Here is a 19,483-nt window from a genome sequence, read left to right as displayed (position 1 = left end):
ATGAAGAATTTCAGATGTGGGGGGTGTGTCCCTCACAGGGAAGGTGCACTGCTTCATGCTGACTGCATACATGCATAAGCCATATCTTAAAAACTCCTGTATTTTTTTTCATCCTGTGTTTGTGCTTTTAATAACGCATCTATGACTCTATGAAAAAAAATGAAGCTACCAGCCTTTCATTTCTGAGACTTCCCTCCAGGGAGGCCAGCCCTGGACCTTTTGTCTCTTTTGAGTTCATTTGTCCACTAACAGCACTAACGGCCTTCATCCAGGGGAATACCTGTCCTCTTACATCAGGAGAGCAGAGTGAAGTGACCTGATGTGTGACAGTTTTCTTCTTAAAAGGTTCTTTCCACCTCAACTTCCCCTCACCTGTCAGGTTTTCACACACTGACTCACCACAGGGAACTCCGCATTAGTGTGATAATTATGACTTCGCCACAGACAGGAGAACATTAACACTGTAAACAGTTTAATGACTGACAGACTGATTGCATGACTGGTAGCCTACTATGCTTTATGCAGTTGTTATTCTGTTAGTTTGTTCCTCCAATTCTCATTATTCTACTAAAAAGGCCTAAACAAAGAGGAACTGGTCTCTCCTCCAAATACACAAGAGAATGGTAAAATAAAACTCATCTAAGGTTAAGGCTTCGGGCTTGTCATTTACTAGAGAGCATTTGCCTGCAGTTTCCACTAATTCAATTTCATGTCATGTAAATATCCATTAGGTCTAAATGCTAGAGTATCCAATTACTTTAACTCATAAATAAGGTTAGGAAACAACTGGGTAGCTTGAGAAATATGCTCACTAAGTCCCTTAGTTCACTGCAAAGCCAAAGCCAGAAGATGGCCAACTAAGCTAAGCATTAAAAAAAGCTACTGCTTTAGTAGCCAAAAAAATCATCTGTGGTTTGTGTGCCAAACCATATGAGATGGAAACGGTCATCCAAAAATGTGACAAGGTCAGTATAAAATCTCCCGCAGCGAAGAATTCAAGTCTTAGATTCTTTGAAAGTTTGTTTGTAAATGAGATACAGAGACCTGAGGCCTGTATTATGAAGCAGGGTTTAATCTTATCTGGGTGACTTCAGGATTAACCCTGAGTTTACAGTACTGTGAAGGTGGATCATTTCTTACCAGGATATATGGTAACGGGTAAGGTGACTTATAATTAATATGATATGCTACCTGTAGTTTCAGGTTAGAGATCAACTAGTACCTAATAGCTGCTTTTAAACATTGATTTAATGTAATACTTTTTATAATCCATCAGGTTCTCCCATGTCTTAATGATAGAGCTGCTAATATTGATGAATCTGTTAACTTACACAATCTGCATTTTCACCGGCTCTCATTCCTGGAAAAACTTTATTAATATTGCTGCTGTTTTCCAGTCTTACAGACTAAAGCACTTAATCCACATACTGTTAATATGATATTACTCTTGGGTTTTTTTACTCTCATACACTGCTGTGTTGCTTTCAGACTTCATATTTTCTCATCTGTTTCATCTTCCTTTGAAAAACCATCTTCATTGATTGCCAATGTTAGGCTAAGTGATTCCAGATAAGGGAGAGACACCCTGAGTATGGTGAGCTAATGCGTAATACAGGCATCTGGAAGGGTCTGAGATTATACTGGTCCAGTCTCTTATTCTCAGAGACTACTTTTGTTCATTTTCATTTCATAGTTGTGAGGAAGTTATGAATGTTTTCATGTTTTAGGAATAGTCCATAGTTTGTCTCTTATCCAACCAGTTAGCTAATTAAGCTAAACTGTAGCTAAAATGTCAATTGAGGTTTCCTATGAGGTAAAGCAAATATAATTTCAATTTATGTCACCAGGCAATGTCACAAAAGGGTACTCATAAAAAACAACAAACTGGTGAGGCTACACTATTTAGTGTTTTTTACTTGATTGTTAATGTTAAGAGTTAGATAACAGCTAAATTGGCTAGCTACCAGTTAACAACTGATATCTGCATAAGACACATGAAGTGCTCATTAGATTTTCATATTTAGTCATTAAAAACACAAAAACCTGGTACACAACATAACTAAACACTAAATATTGTAAGTAAATGCTGCATACCTAAGGTCCAATTGTGTTCATAGCTTAAACTTAGATGCTATCAGTGTCTTAGCGCAGCGGTCCCCAACCCCCGGGCCTCGGACCGGTCCGTGAGTCGTTTGGTACCGGGCCACGAGAGTTGAGGCTCAGGTGTGAAATGTATGGTTTTCAGGGTTTTTATCGGTTTTCAGCGTTATTTTGTTATCATTTTTATCGTTAACTTGGTTTTCCTGGGTCTTTTCACGTGTGTTATGAATAAATCTTCTTTTTTTTGGTACCGGTTCTAGTTTTATTTTGTTGTATTTATCCGCGACACCTTAAAGGCCGGTCCGTGAAAATATTGTCGGGCATAAACCGGTCCGTGGCGCAAAAAAGGTTGGGGACCGCTGTCTTAGCGTATCTTAAGTGTTACTAACCCATTTGTTCCCAAGAAAAATATTTGCTGTGTAAATGAAGCTGTGTATTTTATTTAATTACTAATTATTAATTACTTTAAATATATTCTGTCGTTTTCTATTTAATGTAACTAGTGTAGTGGTTTAAACCTGCTTGTGCAAACTCCCAACAACTTGCCATATCTCACATTTTCTCAGAAAAAAACAGAAAGTAAATAAAATAGAAGAGTAGATAATTGTGCTACCAGGTAAATGTTGATGGTTAGGAGAGTGAAGCCCTTTAATTTGTAATTTATTAATCATTAAACATTATTACATTATTCATACTGGTGAACAAGGACCACTTCTACAGAGGGACGTTCACAACATACATATTACATTATTATATACAGTGCGGTGCATTACAGTGGATTGTTATATGTGTATTACCGGGATGGAGGGATGGGGAGACTGGAAGGACAGAAGGATAGCGGGAGGAGAGAAGGAAGAGGAGAGGACTTTTAGGAGGGTTAGGGAGTTGTGATAGTAAGTTGTCTCTTTATTACTTCTTTTTTAACCACAGTACAGCTTGTTCTATAAAAGTTAAACCCATAGAGAGATAGAGTGCCACATTTTCACAGCTACTGTTAGGTGATCCTACTGGAAGTTGTGGGAATATCAAATGAGATACGTCTTGTCATGAGATGCTATAGAGAGATGCTATAAAACATTCTAAGATAGTCAGCCTCCTTCCAGAGCACGGAGACCCTGTAGGGCAGGCCAAAGGTCAAAGATCAGATCAGCGTGCATGCGTGCTGCAGACATTCAGACATGTTCAGCTATTTAGAAAAATGGCCGACCCTCCTGCTATTTCTCCTTCTGTGTTTAGGCATCATTTTTGGTGCTTTCCCTTTTTATATATAAAAAATACAAAACATAACAGCGAAAAGAACTCCATTGGTTTCCTCATTTTTCTCCAAACTGTTTTTTTCAGTGTGTGTGTGTGTTCATTTTCATTGCAACAATTGTTTTCTTCCCTTTTCTCCTCCAGTCACTTACATATTGACAAAGTATACAATATTTTACAACTGAACAAGACTGAAAGATAACATTTGATTTGTCCAATCAGATACAAGGCCCACATCCTATATCCAATTGGAGAAGTCAACTGGAAGCTAACCAGTAGTAAGCAACACAACAAGCCTATGGTGTGAAGGGAGCTGTCCAAGTGCAGCTCTGCATTAACATGAGCACCCGCCCTCAGGCACAGCTGGTTCCGCTGGCTTGTCCAGCTTGATGTCAATCACTGGAAATTGGCACGTTAAGGAAAAGTCACATGGCGAAGTAAACTACTTGGCCTAGACATGCCACAAATGATAGTCAAAGATTCCCATAAGCTAATGTGGACTCAGGTCCTGCATGCTACAACTACTTGTTTCTATCTCCTTCCCCTCCATAGTTGTAGTTTTTTGTCTGATCCAATGTTATGCAGCTCCATCTGAGGCCCCAAAAACTTTGCCCCATGTTTTCCCCACAATCCTCAAGACCTGTAGACAAACCAAAATATGTTGAGCTTCATAGTATAGACAAATCCATATGTTATACTACAATTTAAGGGCACTTCTTTAAAGTTAAATGTTTCTTGGTTTGTAAGTTTCCATATAATAATTCCCATTTATTGATAAGAATCCCTCACCTTCCTTACACAACCATCCTCCATCACACACCCTCCTCTGCTGTCACTTCCCTGTCAGCCACTATGTGGTGCTGTGCCTGTGCATCCACACCATCTTCCTGGCTCTGTGTGTTCCTCCTCTATTAAGCATAAAAGGTTTAATGGCTGATTCCTCGGCAGTCTATCTGTACGTGTGCCAGCAGCCACTAAGAGATTAAAAATAAGCTGCCTATTGCTGGGCTGTTTGGCTATCGGCATGGTGAGTCACGGCGGCTGTAAAGGATACTGCCTTCAGGATTTGCATCGTCCAGGCTTTCCATTCCAGGTAGGGCTGCTGCAACTCGACGAAACAGCTAGGAGGAGAACAAGAGGGAGGAGGTTAAAGAGCAGGAGGCAGCGGGCACGAAAAAATTGTAAAACTTAAAAATGGGGAGGGGGGAGGGAGGGGGAGTGCATCACAAGATGTGTGAAAAATTATTTTTGGGAAGATGGGAGCTTTTTTTGTATCATGTTACCCCTTGACTAATACTAGCCTTGATGTTTACTTAATATCTATGCTGAAGGTGATGAAGGAAGTATTGAATAAAAGTAGCAATGCAACACAAAAAATGTCCACTATAGCGCTTGTTGAAGCTGGCCTGATTTGAAGATTTACTTTAAAATTTTGAATTTCTAAAATATAACTACAGCAGTAAGATCAATCTATTGAAGTAAAAAGTTTGATATTTTCCAAAATTGTGCTGGATGTTAAGTGGTATAGCTAGTAACATTAAATGTTAGTGCCTTTGATGTGTGCTTCAGTGCAGTAGTTGAGTAAATGTACTAGATAGATATCGGTAAACTAGCTTTTGTTTTTTCTTTTCATTCATCTTTAGCCAGCAAGAACTAAATACGGAATGCACATTTTAGCAACATTGTCCATATTTAAACATTTGATTTATCTGTGTGGTGGCGTGCTCACCTTGGAGGGATTTGGGGATTGGCAGAGACTCTGAAATCAAGTGATGGCAAAAATGCTGTGAAATCTGGTAAAACTGCAGGGATCACCTGTTTGACATTGCAGCCTGTCTTGGCACTGGTCTCGATGAACATGACGTTCAGTTCTTTGGCTCTCTGCTCTCCTTCCTCGATCGTGATTTGCCTGCAGGAAAATCAAGCCAGACTCAGCATCTCGGGCTAATTTATTCGGCATTGACGTGTTGCTTCAAACAGCTTTTTTGCTCATTTAATGAACAAAACCTCCATGTCGAAGACTGTAGCTAAATGTTAGAGATGATTACAAGCCACCACCTTTACCTTTTCTCTTCCAGGTCTGTCTTGTTGCCTACTAGCATGATGATGACATCACTTCCTCTCTCTGTCCTGACATCGTCAATCCATTTGCAGGTCTGCTGGAATGAATTTACATCTGTGGAGCCCAGAGTTTCTTATTACATACAGCTTTTTTGTCTCAAAAACCCAACAGAAAACTATATGTTTTTACTCAAGTGTTTGTCCGTTTAACACAGAAACATACAAATATATCATGTATATCATACACAGGCTACAGCTTTCTGCTTACTTGTAATGTCATAGACAACCACAGCCACCGTCGAGTCTCGTATGTAGCTCGGAATGAGGCTCCTGAAACGCTCTTGTCCAGCTGTGTCCCACAGCTGCAGCCTTACCTGCATGTGTACACACACACACAGACACACACGCGCCTTCAGCATAAACTGCCACACCACACATAGCCTATAAGTACACTTCCAGGAGGATAAGCCAGTATCAGCTCCTGTGCAGGCTGGCAGAGCACAATAATATCCTGACAAAGAAAAAGTATTAATACTGGCTAAAGCAGATGATCCATGGGTAAGGCTTTGAGTTATTAGGGCCAGAAAAGTCAGCTCACCAAAGCTGTTACTACCAGAAATAACCATAACATAATCACATTAGTGTGTGACGGAAGGGAATAATTAAGCAAATCAAATCAAGGATTAGTCAAAGCAGAGAAGAAATTGGGCTGTTTCCTACTTAAAACCTCAAGTCATCTGCGCATGTATTTAGAAATGAGAATTTTAAAAATGAAGATCAAGGTTTCCTACTGTCCGGTCCTCCAGGTACATTGTCTTCGATAGGAAGTCAATTCCAATGGTCGCCTGTGGAGAGGAAAGAGCAAAAGAGGGGGAGAAAATCATCAGCAAAAACCCAGACATTAAAATGTAAATGTTTCTCTGCACCATCTGTTGTCTCTAGCAGAGTGATTTTTGTTCAAATACATAAAGCTGTTAAGAAAGGGGGAAAAAGGGAGCCAACAAGCACAGAAATTGAATCTGACTGAAACACTAATTTAATTTGTGCTGCCCTCAGGGCCCAATCCTTCTGACTTGTTATGTACCAAACTTCTGAGAAAGGCGAAGGAGGAATGATATATTTTCTCTTCTTAAATAAACTAATAGTGCTGCAATGCTGTTCCTAATCATGTTTGAATAAATGGCATGATTCAGATCAGGACATAATTTGTGAAAATCTAATATACTGAGTTTTTTTGACCAAAAAGCACTCGCTGCAATAACGGTCCCATATTAACCTTCAACCTCCAAAAGAAAAATTGAATTTCTTTTACAATTATAAGCAATACCACCAATACCTCTTTCGTATAGATGCTAATCAGCAACGCCATCAATCAATGCTGCTTAATAATTTAAATTGTTTTTAGGTTCTGGATCTGTTCCAGATCTCACCTGATATGTGTTGTCGAAGCTGTCATACATGAATCTAGTGATGAGAGACGTTTTCCCCACTAAAACAGAGCACACACAGGTTGGTTTCAGGGTCCGGACACATCGATATATGATCTCAATCAACATAATGAAAATTTGCTTCATTGATGTGACAACACCACAGTTATATATGAATATTTAACCAGTGCCAGTTATCAAGCCAGTAAAAATGAAAAGAAATTAAGGAGGGGGGGAGAAAAAATCCATGACTCACTGGAACAAAATCTGCCCGGTAATTCACCAAAAATATGCCTGAGTTAATATGTGAGTATGAATCAATGAATAGCTCAAAATAAGGGCAGCAAAATGGATTTCAGTTCAAAGTAAGAAAAATCTGCTATCTTAGATTTCCTGTTATCAAATGTGTAAATGTTCCTCTTCACAGAAACATGTACGCCTCTAAACAATGCAAACATCTAAAGTGAAATTCAAATGTTATTCCACTTCAAGGTTTCAGATAAGAACCAAAATCTCAAATTCATGTTTTTTGTGAAATGTCTGTATGTTTTGTGCTAATCGTTTATGTGTTTTCCCATTTAGTCATGATTTATGTGTGTATTTTCTTCGCCTTCTCTTTCTCCTTTGCATTTTCCTTTCTTTTTTGTGTATTTCCAACACTACTCAGTGCTATAGTTTTACCATACAACCAAAGGTGAACAATTTAAATACAATAAGTAGTCTTCCCCCTCCCATCCTGTCTTTTATCCTTGAAAATAATGTGAGAGGTGACTGCAACGAAAACACAAACTGTGTCCAGAAATGTGACCACGGTAACAAAAAGACCGGCTGTTAATGCTCACTGGACTGATGCCGAAGGAGACTTGATCTCAGAGGATCAAGGTGAGCCTAGTGATCTCCATTTTTATTTACATCCCTCCCAGCAGCACCATTTTACATCAGATCCGCACATGAGTGAGGACAGGACTTTTTTTTTTTCTTTCCAGAAGGGCCTCATGCACAGTACGCAGACAGCAGTACTCCTGAAGCCAGCGATGGGCAGTGGCCACACCAGGCCTCCTTTCAGCACCGTGGACAGCAACGTTGCAGTACAGGCCACGCAAACACACCGTGAGGCTTTTTTTCAGTCGACACACAGCTCTGTCTTAGACATGCAGCACACACACGCACACACACACTAAAGCATCACAATGTAAGACACAAACAGGCCAAGCTTCTGTCATATTAGGCCTAATTATGTGTTTTTCTAGTCTTTGCTCGTGCTTTTGATGGGATAAGAGCTCCTCTGCTGCCACTCTGGATGTCTGATGTCTGAACACGTATTCGGGCAGCTTTACAGCGCTAAACCATTATCGATCCGCTCCTCCTGAATTTGTGCCATCACATCAACGCACATACACAGCCGATAACACCCTGAATACACGGATTATTGAATTAAATAGTCCTGGTATATTATCGTGGCGCTGTCAAGCTCTCGTTTTTTTTCTTTTATTTGATTATTTATGGGACCGAATCGGAGACCGCGAGGTTTAGAGATGCTACAGACATCGCCAGCCTTGGGTGTGTCCCGAACTGACACATGGGGGACCGCTTATTATCTTCTTCTTTAAAAAGAAAAAAATAATAGCCATCGAGTGGTGGGGAAATGTTAAACGCTGTCATATAACACAATAAAGGGTCGTTTGTGTCAGAAATAAGCGATGTGTGGGGAAATATAGCGTTATCTGGAAAAGGCTGGGCATATTTGTTGGTCACTGCAGCACATCAAAACACCACAATTCCCAGCGCCTGCTTCCAATGATGGCACTTTGCGGCAAGTAAAAAACAACAACAAAAAAGCACTCTAGGTGATATACAAGAATCTGCGTTTATATCCGAGCCATTTCTCTTTCTTTTTCTTCAAAGGTTAATCAAAATTTCCACAGCTACAAATTATGCCAGGGGCAACATGGGCGTCTAATATAGCAAAGCCACTAGAAACATCTTCTGGATTCACTTTAAACTTCCCAAAATGATCACGGATTGCATACATGGCCCTCGATATATGCGCATGTTTGATAAGGATGACCCAAACCCGCCCGAGCTCTGACTCACCGCTCTGCTCTCCCAAAAACACGAGTTTAAATTTCCTCAGGGGGTTCCCCAGGTCTCCTCCAGCGGACATGGTGGCAGATAAACAGCTCGACTTGGATTATTTTTATATGTTTTTATCGCTCGGTGTCTCGCCCGCTATGCCTGCGCAGGGGGATCCTCCTCTACTCACAGAATGATGGGAATGCAGCTCAGCATCCTCCTGTCAATTTAGGAAGCTTGTGCGCCTGCGCGACCTCACCTATCGCAGTCCCTCACCTTTCTATTGGGCCTGAAGCTGTACTATGTTTTGTTTTTTTGTTTTTTCTTGGACATAAACTAATTAAAAACGCCCATGATTTTTAGTTTAAGGTAAATAAGAGAAACACCTAAGAGACGATTTTAAAAATACATTTATTTAATAAATGTAATTTTTATTTATTCACCAGCCATATAAAACATTTAAATGTAACTTTAAGGTATATTCAGTATCATTTCCTAAAATGGGATGTTAGTATGAATTAAAATGCCCAGCAACACTGCTAATGACTAGTTCTGAGTTCTAAGAAGTTAATGATCAGTTATCCTGTTTGAAACATCGTAAACAATTTAATAATTTTATTCATTTTTGAAACAAAAACATGAGAAATTCGTTTGCCATGACTTCTCCCATGAGAAGATTATAGTCTGTTGTCATTTATGACGCTAAACTTTACACATTTTGTGCATTTGCTCCATGCTCCTCTATTATAAAAAAAATTAAATGCAATTCATTTACTCACAAGTAAGTATTTATATATCATAGTACAGTTTCTCACTGTTTCCACCCTGAAGGGAGTGCTCCCTTCAGGGGTCGTCAACACGGATCATCCACCACCCATTTAACCCTATCTTTAGCATCCACTTCTGTCTCAACAAAACTCTGTGTGTCCTTCTTTACTACATCCATGGATCTTCTCTGAGGTGTTCCTCTTTTCCTCCTGCCTGGCAGCTCCATATTTAACACCCTTTGTCCAGTATATCCACTGTTCCTCATTCTGCAAATGTCCAAACGACTCAACCTGAGCTGTCCCTCTGATGTACTCATTTCTGATCTTGTCCATCCTGCTCACTTCCAGTGACAATCTCAACATCTTCAGCTCTGCCACCTCCAACTTTGTCTCTTGTCTTTTTGTCGGTGCCGCTGTCAACAAGAAAGAAAACCTTCCCTTTCATACTTGCTGCTATCCAAATCCACAAATCACCCCTGACCCTTGTCTCCACCCACTCTAACCTGCCTGCACTCTCTTCTTCACTGTCTCTTGTGCACTGTCTGTTTCTTTAGACGGCTGACCCCAGGTATTTAATGTCATCTACTTTCACTACCTCTACTCCTTGAATGTTCAGCTTTCCACTCATTCACACACATGTATTCCGTCTTGCTTCTGCTGACTTTCATTCCTCTTCTCTCCAGTGTTTACCTCCAACTCTCCAGATTTTCCTCTTCCTCCTTCTTATGCTCTTTGCAGAGCACATTGTAGCCCATGGAGACTCCTGCCCTAAACAGTATGAGGATACTGTTACTTTAGTATTTGAGGGGTTTTCCATCATTGTACCTTTGATATATTTGACAAATTAATAAAAATCACTTCAGATTAAAAGCCGAATAGCTAATGAAAATGTGTTAGGGGCACTCTGTCTATAGCATCACGTCTGCACATAGAGTCGTGGTAAAAAGAAAGTCCAGCCTCTGTCATTTTTAAGGTTTTACCTATTGTGATATGACTAAAAATTTATCTGGTCATAAAATGAGGTAAATAAAAACTAAGATGAACAACAACACTGGACATATTGCAGGGTGTTATTGTTTATTTAATAAAAAAGTCAAATTGTAGCAGCAAGAAGGTGAAGTGCTTTTTTCTGTATGACATTGTTGTGGGGGGATTTTGGTCCACTCGTCTTGACTACATTACTGCATTTCATTACATTATACAGCTATTCATTTATTCACAGCTCTTTTAAGGTCCCACCACGCAACCTGATTTAGCCATTGCAACATCTTGATTCTTTTCTTTTTCAGCCATTCTGTTGCAGATTTGCTGCTGTGCTTGGGATCATTGTCTGTTACGTGACTCCAGTTTTAGCCAAACTTTAGCTCTCAGAGAAATGGCTGATACAGAGGCATACAGAGGATTCACAGTCAGCTCAATCCCTGCAAGGTGCCCGTGACTTGTGGCCATGAGACAAGATAAGATAAGATAACCTTTATTAGTCCCACACGTGGGAAATTTGTTTTGTCACAGCAGGAAGTGGACAGTGCAAAAGTTATGAGGCAAAAATTAGAATACAATAAGAATAAATACAGTACACAACTGTACAGAATAGAATAAAATAAAATACTATATACAGTAGAATAAAATAAAATAAATATACAATAAGATAAAAATAGAATACAAATACAAATACTATATACAACTGAGTAAAAATACAACGATGACAGAAAGGATTATTGCACTTAGTATTATTGCATATGTATGGATGTGTGTGCTTGATCAGTTAAAGTCTTTGTTGTGGAGTCTGACAGCAGTGGGGAGGAAAGACCTGCGAAATCTCTCCGTCCCACACCGTGGGTGCCGCAGTCTCCCACTGAAGGAGCTGCTCAGTGCTGTCACAGTCTGCTGCATGGGGTGGGAGATGTTGTCCATCAGGGATGACAGCTTAGCCGCCGTTCTCCTGTCACTCACCACCTCCACTGGGTCCAGAGGGCATCCTAGAACAGAGCTGGCCCTTCGGATCACCCTGTTCAGTCTCTTCCTGTCCCCAGCAGAGATGCTGCCGCCCCAGCAGACCACGCCATAAAAGATAGCCATAAAAGACAAGTCAGGTCAAGTGTTTTTTTATTTTCATTTCAACCATGTAAAGTGGTACAGCACAGAGTGAAACGAGACAATGTTCCTCCGAGACCATGGTGCTACATATGACATGTAACAGACAATCAACACAGGTCGATGTAAAGTGCAATGTGCAAAAATTGCAAATAAAAAACAAACAAAAAAACAAGACAAGACACTAGACATAACAGGACGATACAGACACAAGACAGTGCAGTGGAAATGTGCAAAATACTGAGTACTGCGCAAAAGGAACTTGGTGCGTGCCTGCCTTTGTTTGTTTGTGTATGTGTGCGAGTGATTCTGGCAGTCTGGCAGTGAGGGCCCGGATGCTCCGATACCTCTTGCGAGAAGGCAGCACGGTGAAGAGTGTGTGTGAGGGGTCTGTGGGGGTTGGTGTTGAGGGACCAGGAGAGGTTCTCCGCCAGGTGGACACCAAGGAATCTGGTGCTCTTGATGACCTCCACAGAGGATCCATAAATGTTAAGTGGACAGTGATCTCTGTGTGCTTTCCTGAAGTCAACAATCATCTCTTTTGTTTTGTCCACATTCAGAGACAGGTTGTTGACTCTACACTAGTCCGTTAGCTGTTGCAACTCCTCTCTGTATGCTGACTCGTCGTTCAAGCCAGATGTTTGTGCTGCTATGCTGTGTTTGGTTTTTGCCAAACGTGGTGCTGTGCGGTCCTAAGCTTATTGTTAAAGATACAACTCTGCAAACCTAAGCCATGCAGCCATGTTCTTTTTAAGGAGAGGCTTTCTCTTGACAACCCTTTCTGCAATTTGACCTTGGGCTGTATTTTCTCGAACATCCACTCCTGGGAAGATTGGCTGTTTGGAAAAGGCCTTAAACTAACACTTCCCAGATTGATGGGCAACAATAGTCGCTATTCTAAGGTTACTGCTTATTTCTTTCCTCTTTGGCATTGTAATAACAAACACCTCAATGCTCAACGTTCCAAAGCAGCAGACTGCCAAAACCTCTGCTTTTATAGAGGCGCTCACACTGGCTGATTATCAGTTAATTAAGTGTATTTGATTAGTAGCACGTGACTGCTACTTAACCTCTTATTTCCATTGAAGATGGTGACAGTGTACTACATTTCTCCTGCATCTTGGCTTAATGTTTACAGTGTAATGTGTCATGTTTTGTATTTCTCTATTAAGTCCCAATACATAAAATCTTAGAACTGACAGGAGATGCACTTCCGTTCTAACATAACTGCGGTTTGAGAGGCACATGCATCTTTTGCATCTACATATTTTATCAGATCCTCCCTGCCTTTCAAACTCAGCACTTTCTGGTTTCTAACACAGGGTAGCCGACTTTTACACAGTGTGTGTTGTTAATAAGAGATGCTGTCACTTTACACAGCCGAGAACATATTGTTTTCATGTGTTGGGACACATTTAACATGATCATCAAACTCCTTTCGATATGTATTTTTACTGCACTGTCCTTTTAAATAGAGTCCGAACAAATTGCAATGATCTCTCAAATTATGTAAACTGTATGAAATGTTTGCTGTAACTTTGTCAGTGTTACAACATGGGAAATCACATTTTTTTTACATTATTTTCTAGCTACACAATAACTACATCTATTTATCAGTCACACCTTTTAATACTGCTACAAAATTTATTAGTTCAACAAAACAAACACACCAACATCAATCTGTGCAAAAGCATCACGTTTAACAAGCAGACTTAATGTTCAAAGTCAAACAACTCCGCCTCCTTCTCTTTCCAGAAAGCAAAACTGCGGTCAATATATTTACAAATGTCTTCATTGTGGAAGCAGGAGAAGTCTGTGTCACTGCAGCGCTCATCTGGAGTAGCACTTTGAACTATAACTTTGGGTACTAATTTGGAATCTGGCAGCAATGATGATGATGATGGTGGTGGACAGTGACATGGATTTGAATCACCAAAGAAGTGAAATTTGATGTCCTCGAAGCCGTCGCTCCACTGTCGCTTCCCAGCCTGGATCTCCTGGAGGACAGCCTTATGGAAGTCCCGCACCTTCTCCCAAGGAAAACTGCCAACACGGTCAAAGACCTCAAAGCAAAGGAGGTGCCTCATCTTCCTCTCCTCAGCTGACAAATCCTGCTCTAAGATGTGAAAGTAACCCAGCATAAAGAGATCGAGGGTCAAGGTGTCATGGCTCACTGCAACACCATCCACATCTGGAAGGAATTGTTCTGGGGAGTAGGTTACACAAAGTGGAGGATTTTGTGAAACGCTAAAGGAAGGTAAAGGTTGCACTTCTCTAAGTTCTAGTTTATTTCTCCAGGAGTTCAGCATTTTATCCACAGCACTTCGTTGTTGGCAGAACTGAAACATAGAGGGGATTTTCTGTTGGGGCTGTGCTTCTGTCACTCTTCCTGGCGCTGCAGCCTGTCCCTGCCTCTGCCTTGCTGCTCTCACTGTAATAGCATATGCAGATTTCTTCCAGTGGCTCAGGAATAGCACCACGATTCGCTCTTTTCTTAAGCTGGTCGTTTCCATTACAGGTGCAGCTGTTTTAGGAGTGTCAGGTTGGTCAACCTCACATTTGAAGCTTGTATTGACATTGCTGTTCTTTCTGCTTGAAGCTCCATTTACAGCCTGGTTTGTCAACCCCCCTCCTGCTTTTATAACCCCAGCAAAGGGATAAATGCTACCAATCTGACCCTCAAAGGTTGATCTGAGGTTTCTAACTGAGACTCCAGACTGCTGGATCTCCCTTTCCACCTTTTCCCTTTGTGCTCTTCTGTAGCTGTTGCTCTCCAAACGATGGCTAAAAGCAGATGCCATCCCTATGTGAGGTATCCTACATACACTGGAGGCCTCCACATGGGCTTCCTCTGAGTTTAGACCTGGTTGCACTAATCCCTGTCCCAGTTCAATTCCTGGGTTACCTTTTATCTTCTGTAAACCCTTCATCCCTTCCACCATGCCCTCCACTAACCCCATTTCACCATCTTTTTCTGTGATTTGAGTCAGATTAGCCACCAGGAGAGACATATTCTTGATAATCTCTGAGACACGGCTGCACCAGATTGGCAAAGTCAGCTGCATTTTCCCCTCAGAGTCCATCTGCTGCAGAACCTCTCTGTTGAGGGAAATGTTGACAATAGGATAAGGTAAAATTGCCCTCAGCTCCTCAGTCAGCCTGGTCAGCTCCAGCTCATACGCCTGGCAGCGTTTCTGATGTGAAACAGACTCAATCTGCTGCTGCAGGTACACCAGGTCATCCTCTGTTAGGAGCTCACCGAAGGGTCCCAAGACTGCGTTGTGGGCTTGGGAGTACTTCCAGCCATCAACTGGCATGTAGCCATTAGCTATGTCCTGTTACAGGGAACAATATGGATTTTAAGCAAGTAGCTCAACGCTTTGGGAATTTTGTATACACAGTGCAGTATAAAAGCTGGACAGTACCTGTCTCCTCTGTTCCTCATCATCCTGCAGCCTGACCTGCAGCTGCCGCACCATCACCTGTCGTTTCCACTCGGCAATAGGACGGCCTGTTTCGTCATGTGTCGGCACGAGGGAGTCAATGTCAGCCAGGATCACGTCGACAATCGGTAACTCCTCCGGCACCTCCCCACCGTCAAGCTTCTGTCACCGCGCAATAATGTGAGACAGAGGGAAAGTACTGAGCTCCGGCTCTGAAGATAAAATCCCTGAAATTAAATCCTCATAAACATTTTTCCTAATAAAGACAGTTTATTCTTTCACGATGATGTCAGACTCATCAGACTGCTGGTTTAGCTCACTGGGTTGCACAGATAACTGATTTCTCGAAAGGCTATTGTAGAGGCAGGGATTTCAATTCACTGTTGTCATTTTCTGCGTATCTTCCCCCTCAGTTCTCAGCTTTTCTGTTATAATAAATATTTCTGTTATAATAAAGTCTAAAAACAATAATTGGCAAAATGTGTTTACTAAGGTCCTACACAGTTCGAAATAATATCATTCCCCTATAGACTCAGTCTGCGTTAGGGTTAGGTTAGACGATAGTCTGATTTTTTGAAGCCAGAGTCGCCCCCTGTTGGTCATTTGGAAGAATTCAGTTTAAGGCACTTCACTTTTCAGGTTACATTCTGTTAACGTCACACGGTGTTATGTAGAGGAAATTGCTGTCATTTCCGTGGGATGAAGATCATGATCTGTGAATAATATCCCAGCATCCACTGGGATAGGCTCCAGCCCCCAACAACCCTAAATAGGAAGCAGAAGACAAATGAGAATGGATGGATGGATGGATGGATGGATGGATGATTAAAAAATGGATGAATGTGTCCATTCCAGGTTTCCATCAGCAGCACCAGGGAATCAACTTTTAGACTGGGTTATTGTGTAAATAGGGGGCGGTGCTCACAACGAATTTATTGTTATTTTTTGTGCTATATACGAACAGGCTGGTTCTTACATAGCACCTTTCTACTCTATGCGAGCACTCAACATGTTTAGATAGATAGATAGATAGATAGATAGATAGATAGATAGATAGATAGATAGATAGATAGATACACACACATATCTGCTTAATTGTTTTCTAGCTAACATTCACACTTAGATGGAACAACATCAGAGAACAACCTGGGGTTCAGTACTTAGCTCAGGATACTTTGGCATGCAGACTGGAACAGCCAGATATCGAACCATCAACCGTCCAATTAGCAGAGGGCCTGCTCTACCTCCTGAGCTACAGCCACACTGATATGTAACACAGTACAGTACGGTACATAACAATGCACCAGCCAGCTCACCGCTTGTCCAGTGAAGACCGCAGTGAAGCCGGCATGCCTCAGAGACTTAACAGACTTCATCTGAGAGAACGGCGTGAGGTCCCTCTCTGGAGGCCTCAGATGACTGAACGATGTCACCACTGTAAACAAGTAAACAAACATTATATATACTTACATATATATCTGTATGTGAAATCCTGTGTTACCTGCAGATATCTAGTGTGATCATGAGTATAAGAAAAGAACAGGAACAAGGCTGTCAGTTACACATGTAATGGCTGCATTTTCATATTCTTACATTACTTTAACAAATACATAAATAAATGCAAATATGCTGGATGTGTTAGTCACCTGATGAGGCCACCTGCACATGCTGGATGGAGCCTGTGGTGTGGTGTTTTGAAGTGACAGCAGGGGTCAGAGAGGAAGAGGTCACAGGAAGAGGGGTTGGGTGGCGAGGCAGGGGGGGCACCTCCTTCACTGGCTGCTGGGGACATGCACACAGCGGGGATGAGCAGTGCTTTAAGGGGCAGTTCAACACATGTAGCAAAAGGATTTTACAATAAATCTGTTTTGCTTTTTATTTAAATAAACAAACTCAAACTCACGGCGCCTTGAGTTAAAGGTTGTTGTGATTTGGCAATATATAAATTGAACTGAAACGAATAGGTATTTCCATTTGCCACAGTAGTTGAACACAAATGCTTCTTTTCAGTTATGTCTACAACACTCTGCAGCAATTAGTGACTTTATTTTCCAGTGACTGCTCTTAAAAACACTGCACGTTTGTTCTGAGGTAAAAACTTTCATTTTAGGCTCTACATGGACGACTGGTCACCTTGCTGTTCTCCATGTTGATTGTGCTCATTCACTCCATGCAGAATAGCCTCTTTCTGAAAATGACAAGGGTAGATACAGAAAGGTAAAACCAGCAAAAGAGGATCGCCACCAGTGCAGAAATGTGACACAGACCACACAACAGCAAATAGCTCCCAACTAATCTGCTAAAACACCAAGACCTTCTAAAGCACAAACACACACACAGGCACACACACAGGCACACACACAGGCACACACACATGCGCACACATTCACAGTTAATGTAAAGATGCAGGCTGCACTCTTAGAACTTGGAAGAATAGGCGGTGAAACTGGAAACTGATCAGCGAATGTAGCGTAGCCCACACAGAGTGCAGGAGAAAGCATGTTAGAGTTGGGAGAGACATGATATCCTGCTTCATGCCATCCAATACGCTAAATACTACACAGATAATTACAATGTTTGTACCCTTTTGAAAGCAACGAGTGACTTTTACAGCCTAGTAGCTAAGGGTTTTATAAAATACTTGTGAAAAATGTAGACAGCCTGTTGTTATTGGTATTTCTATCCTCTAAAAGCTGTTTGTATATGCACCAAATTTCGCGCCTTTTCTAAAAACAATATATCAATTCCTTTAATACTGACACTGTATTGCAACTTTCACCAGTTTATAAGTGACTGCTGTATATCTTTCACCCCACTTATAAAAAAAGCAAACAAAACACAAGAAATTCTCAATTTAGGATTTCTCATCTAAGGTTAAATACAGTCAGTGGAGAAAAATATATATGTTCAAAAAGGTGTCACACTCTTATTATGCACTCTCTATTTTCCTGTTGTATTAATCAGCCTTTGTTTTTCAGAATGTATGTTTTACCTACCTATATAGTCCTGACAGTGCAATAATCCGACACAAGATGAAAGTTGGATGAAAGTTTTCTTTTGGTTGTTTTTTTTAGATAAATAAATATTAGAAAATAGAATAATGACACAGAGAACCCAGAAACTGATGGTTGTCTTTTCACTCAGTACCTGCCAATAAATAGAAAGACCAAGGAACAACATCACCTGGACTAAAAACACAGATGGGGGTCCTTCTTGGTGTGCATAATTAAAGCAGTGGGATAGGGTGACCTGGACCTGGAAGTAGCCTATAGACTGATGGCTCTATGAATGTACAGTTGTCCTCAGAAGTTACTCGTCATGGGCATGAATGTTATGGTAATTTGGGATTACAATTAAAACAAGAAAAACAAGAATTGGCTGCACAAGTGTGAATTTCTTTTTAATGGTCTCTAATCCACATAGGGTTAAAAGTATATACATCTATACATCCCTTAGCAAATTGCACCTGAACCAGACACTCAACAAGCTTCTGACATACTTCTGGCTGCATATTTGACTACTCTTCTTAGCAGAACTGGCAGAGTTGATGTAGCTTCCTGGCACTGACCCAGCACAGTCCTCAAATTTTCAGTATAGTCCTCTTTCATTTTTTCTTCCGCTTTATCCAGTGTACAAGCACCACTGGCAGCGAAACAGCCCCAGAGCATGATGCTACCACCACCATGCTTGTCAGCTGGTACAGTGTTCTTAGGTTTGAACGCTTCACCTTTATTACTCCAAACATACATCTTGTCATTGTTGCCAAATAGCTCAATATTTGGTTCGTCTGACTCTGAAACTTTTTTCTTGCGCTAACTGTTACCAGTTCATGTATAAATGTGGGCAGGTGCAAATTTCTGTCAAGCACCCTCTCAGTCCATCAGGATGTAAAACATGTTTCACTGTGGACAGTTACACTGGCTTTCCAGCAGTTTCCAGTTCATGGTAGATTTGAACTTTGGTGGTTCCTGAATTGATCAAGTCTCTGTGTATGTTTAGTTGTGCTTACCACCCTTTCTTTGTTGGTTCATCTGATGTGCTGCCCTGTCAGTGCGCCAGTGGAAATTTATTCTCCTCCTTTTTGCTTCATGTTTCTTTTGAACTTTTTGTTTTTTTGGCTTTTTCATCAGCCCAAACAAAGCCTTGCTTTTTTCAATTTAATCTGCCTCACCATCCATTTGTGTCCTCTGTCCAGATTCCTGACAGATGGAGAAAGGGTCTGTAACCTTACACTAAACCCTGCCTACAAAAAATATGCATTCTA

General features: G+C 41.0%; 2 protein-coding genes across 2 annotated transcripts; both read right to left on the bottom strand.

Moving 5' to 3' along the window:
* Window positions 1–2,723: 2,723 nt before the first annotated feature.
* Window positions 2,724–9,173, bottom strand: LOC146553634 (ras-related protein Rab-6B-like). Its single transcript, XM_085254011.1, has 8 exons — window positions 8,937–9,173; window positions 6,846–6,904; window positions 6,207–6,260; window positions 5,684–5,789; window positions 5,419–5,530; window positions 5,170–5,263; window positions 4,409–4,475; window positions 2,724–3,753 (listed from the first exon to the last, which is right to left on the bottom strand). The coding sequence occupies exons 1-8, from the start codon at window positions 9,004–9,006 to the stop codon at window positions 3,689–3,691; spliced, it is 627 nt and encodes a 208-aa protein (XP_085110137.1). The 5' UTR covers window positions 9,007–9,173; the 3' UTR covers window positions 2,724–3,688.
* A 4,315-nt stretch (window positions 9,174–13,488) lies between these two features.
* Window positions 13,489–17,367, bottom strand: espnlb (espin like b). Its single transcript, XM_085256089.1, has 5 exons — window positions 17,353–17,367; window positions 16,866–16,998; window positions 16,536–16,654; window positions 15,202–15,381; window positions 13,489–15,111 (listed from the first exon to the last, which is right to left on the bottom strand). The coding sequence occupies exons 1-5, from the start codon at window positions 17,365–17,367 to the stop codon at window positions 13,489–13,491; spliced, it is 2,070 nt and encodes a 689-aa protein (XP_085112215.1).
* Between the last annotated feature and the right edge of the window lie 2,116 nt (window positions 17,368–19,483).

The sequence above is a fragment of the Mchenga conophoros genome, linkage group LG18 (assembly GCF_057382185.1).
Source record: "Mchenga conophoros isolate Kocher_MC1m ecotype Shallow Benthic linkage group LG18, M_conophoros_male_GT1.1, whole genome shotgun sequence".
NCBI classification, from domain to species: Eukaryota; Metazoa; Chordata; class Actinopteri; order Cichliformes; family Cichlidae; genus Mchenga; species Mchenga conophoros.
This window is presented reverse-complemented; position numbering and strand designations above follow the sequence as displayed.

Coding starts and splice junctions, on each gene's coding strand:
- LOC146553634 (XM_085254011.1), bottom strand. CDS start 9,006: ATGTCCGCTGGAGGAGACCTGGGGAACCCCCTGAGGAAATTTAAACTC. Junction 6,905..8,936: donor GTTTTTGGGAGAGCAGAGCG/GTGAGTCAGAGC, acceptor GCTCTGTTTTAG/TGGGGAAAACGTCTCTCATC. Junction 6,261..6,845: donor GCTTCGACAACACATATCAG/GTGAGATCTGGA, acceptor TCCTCTCCACAG/GCGACCATTGGAATTGACTT.
- espnlb (XM_085256089.1), bottom strand. Junction 16,655..16,865: donor TGTGCAGGTGGCCTCATCAG/GTGACTAACACA, acceptor ACTTGTTTACAG/TGGTGACATCGTTCAGTCAT. Junction 15,382..16,535: donor CGGTCTTCACTGGACAAGCG/GTGAGCTGGCTG, acceptor GCGCGGTGACAG/AAGCTTGACGGTGGGGAGGT.